This window comes from Erythrolamprus reginae, chromosome 1 (assembly GCF_031021105.1).
Source record: "Erythrolamprus reginae isolate rEryReg1 chromosome 1, rEryReg1.hap1, whole genome shotgun sequence".
Classification (NCBI taxonomy): Eukaryota; Metazoa; Chordata; class Lepidosauria; order Squamata; family Dipsadidae; genus Erythrolamprus; species Erythrolamprus reginae.
The window spans coordinates 103,378,086-103,381,086 of NC_091950.1; the positions used below are offsets into that span (position 1 = coordinate 103,378,086).

General features: G+C 38.2%; 1 protein-coding gene across 1 annotated transcript; it reads left to right on the plus strand.

Moving 5' to 3' along the window:
• Positions 1–954: 954 nt before the first annotated feature.
• RAG2 (recombination activating 2) lies at positions 955–2,532 on the plus strand. The gene has a single exon (XM_070734959.1). The coding sequence runs from the start codon at positions 955–957 to the stop codon at positions 2,530–2,532; it is 1,578 nt and encodes a 525-aa protein (XP_070591060.1).
• The last annotated feature ends 469 nt before the right edge of the window (positions 2,533–3,001 follow it).

Consider the following 3,001-nt stretch of genomic DNA (forward strand, 5'->3'; position numbering starts at 1 on the left):
TTTTCCTGCTAGGTTCTTAACATTTTTCTTGAGTTAAAAAAAAAAAGCATAGGGTATCACTTCAGTTGAAGGCAATGATGTTGGGGTCAAAGATTGTTGCTGTTGCTGCTGCTGCTGCTATTATTATCATTATTAAATGTGAACCCCACATTCCTGTTTAATTATAAAACTTGATGAAAGAGATGCATTTTTGCCATTGCCCCAAATATGGACAGAATTGAAGCAAAACACCTTTTGGAACCACACAAACAGTGAAGGGCTACCAAAATTTTTACTACCACCCTGTGGGTGTGGCTTATGCAGCATGCCCTGCATTTTCTTTCAACATCTTTCAGTGCAAATTGGGTGCTCTGGGGTGGAGCTCCATTTTTGCTACCCACTGCGTCCCCACCCCCTATCCGGGCAGTAGCCCACCCCTGAATTCAAGACACACTAGCGGTAGGTTGCTCCCAGTTTGGCCTGGTTCTGTGAACTAGTAGCGGCAGCAGTGGGAGGCTCCACCCACCCACCCACCTAGGACACTTCTGTGTTTATGCAGAAGAGTTGCACTCTTGTGTGCACAAACAGGTAGCAAAGGATTTTGGAACCCACTACTGAGATACACATACCACATTTCTGAGATCTGCCAAAGGGTCTTTCACAGTCATAAAAGTAAAGAGGCAAATTATCAGCGGAGGAGAAAGACACCCTCAGAAAGTTAAGCTTAAGCCATTCAGGACTTTGAAGTTTATTTTAAATTGTGCCAAGTAGATATTAAGTTCAGATATTTAAATGTAGGCTTCATATTATTCTTGTGCCTTAGATCAGTCAGCAGCTTATCTGCCACATTTTGTAATAGTTGCTATTTCTAGAAAGTTTTCAAGGGCAACTCCATGTAGAATGTATTGCATTTGTTCAGGCAATAATCCTATGGTTTGTGTTCTTGTTCTCTGTTTCTCAGAAATAGACAACAGCATGACTTCTTTGGCAGACAAGACGTCTCTTCAGATGATATCAACCATTAACAATTCTTCTCTGATTCAACCAGGATTTTCTTTGATGAACTTTGATGGACAAGTTTTCCTATTTGGGCAGAAGGGCTGGCCAAAGAGGTCCTGTCCTACTGGAATTTTCCTTCTTGATTTCAAAAAGGATGAACTTAAACTGAAGCCAGCATACTTTTCCAAGGATTCCTGCTACCTTCCTCCCCTACGATATCCTGCTATCTGCATTGTCAAAGAGCCAGAGAAATGCCAATATCTCATCCATGGAGGGAAAACACCAAACAATGAACTTTCTGATAAATTGTATGTTATATGTTTAGCTAGCAAGAATAACAAAAAAGTCACATTTACATGTACTGAAAAAGAATTAGTCGGAGAGGTCCCTGAAAGCAGATACGGCCATAGTATTGATGTGGTTCATAGTCTAGGCAAAAGTATGATAGTTATAATTGGGGGAAGATCTTATATGGCTCTTGGACAGAGGACATCTGAAAAGTGGAATAGTGTGGTTGATTGTATGCCACATATATTTCTGGTTGACCCTGAATTCGGATGCTGTACTTCATATGCTCTCCCAGAATTTCAGAATGGCTTTTCTTTTCATCTCTCTCTTGTCCAAAATGATATCATTTATATCATAGGAGGACATTCCCTGGAAAATAATATCAGACCTCCCAATTTCTATAAAATAAAAATTGATCTTCCCTTAGGCAGTCCAGCAGTGAGCTGTGTAATTTTGCCTGGAGGAATCTCAGTCTCCAGTGCTATCATGACACAGACCAGAGAAAAGGAATTTATTGTTGTTGGAGGCTACCATTCTGACAACCAGAAAAGGATGGTCTGTAATACCATCAATCTAGATGATAACAAAATAGAGATAGTTGAAACAGAGGCCCCAGAATGGACCCCAGATATCAAGCACTGCAAGATATGGTTTGGGAGTGATATGGGAAATGGATCCATTTTATTTGGTATACCAGGAGACAATAGGCAACTGACTTCTGATGCAAATTATTTCTACATATTAAAATGTCAAGTAGAAAATGATCAGAGCTTAGAACAGATGGCACAAGTATGTAGTCAGAGCTCTACAGAAGATGCTGGAGAGTCTACCCCTTTTGAAGATTCAGAAGAGTTCACTTTCAGCTTTGACATAGATACGGACACCTGTAATGAAGATGATAATGAAAATGAGTCTGAATCAGGCTACTGGGTCACCTGCTGCGCAGATTGTGATGTTGACATCAATACCTGGGTGCCCTTGTATTCCACAGAACTCAACAAACCAGCCATGATATTTTGTTCAAATGGTGAGGGCCACTGGGTCCATGCTCAATGTATGGACTTGTCTGAAAATATGCTTATTTATTTGTCACAAGTAGATACCAAGTATTTCTGCAGTGAACACATCAGTTTGGCAAGAGGACTGAAAACTCCTAAAGAAATTCCTCCTATACAAAAGAAACCCATGAAAGCATTACGGAGAAAAAATCCTATGAAAATGCTGAGTCCTGCAAAAAAGTCCTTTATTCGTAAACTGTTTGAATAGAATTACAGTCATGAATAATATTTTAGCGTGCAAATCTTAGGTACCAAATCAAAAACCACTGCTAACTTCAGCAGATCTTAAACTTTCAAATAGTAATAGACCTTCTAAAGCATTTTAAACCATTTTTAAAAGATATTTTTGTTTCACATTAAGTTTTATATATATAGAATTAGCAACACAGAATAATCACTGCAAAAACATTATAGGCATTATCAGACCTTCATAATAACTAGATCATTACAGATTTGTTTAAATTTAGCATTTGGCAATGTTATTATAAGGTGGGGAGGGGTAAATAAATTAAATAATGCCACCTCTTTTGAGTATCTTGATTGCCTACATAGCACAAGTAATTAATCCAAAGTCCATGTCAATCAAACTTACTATATTTTTTTTACCATAATAAATAGAAATATTTTTTTCAAAAGAGATATGGTGTAGAAGATCAGTGATCTAATTCATATAAGTC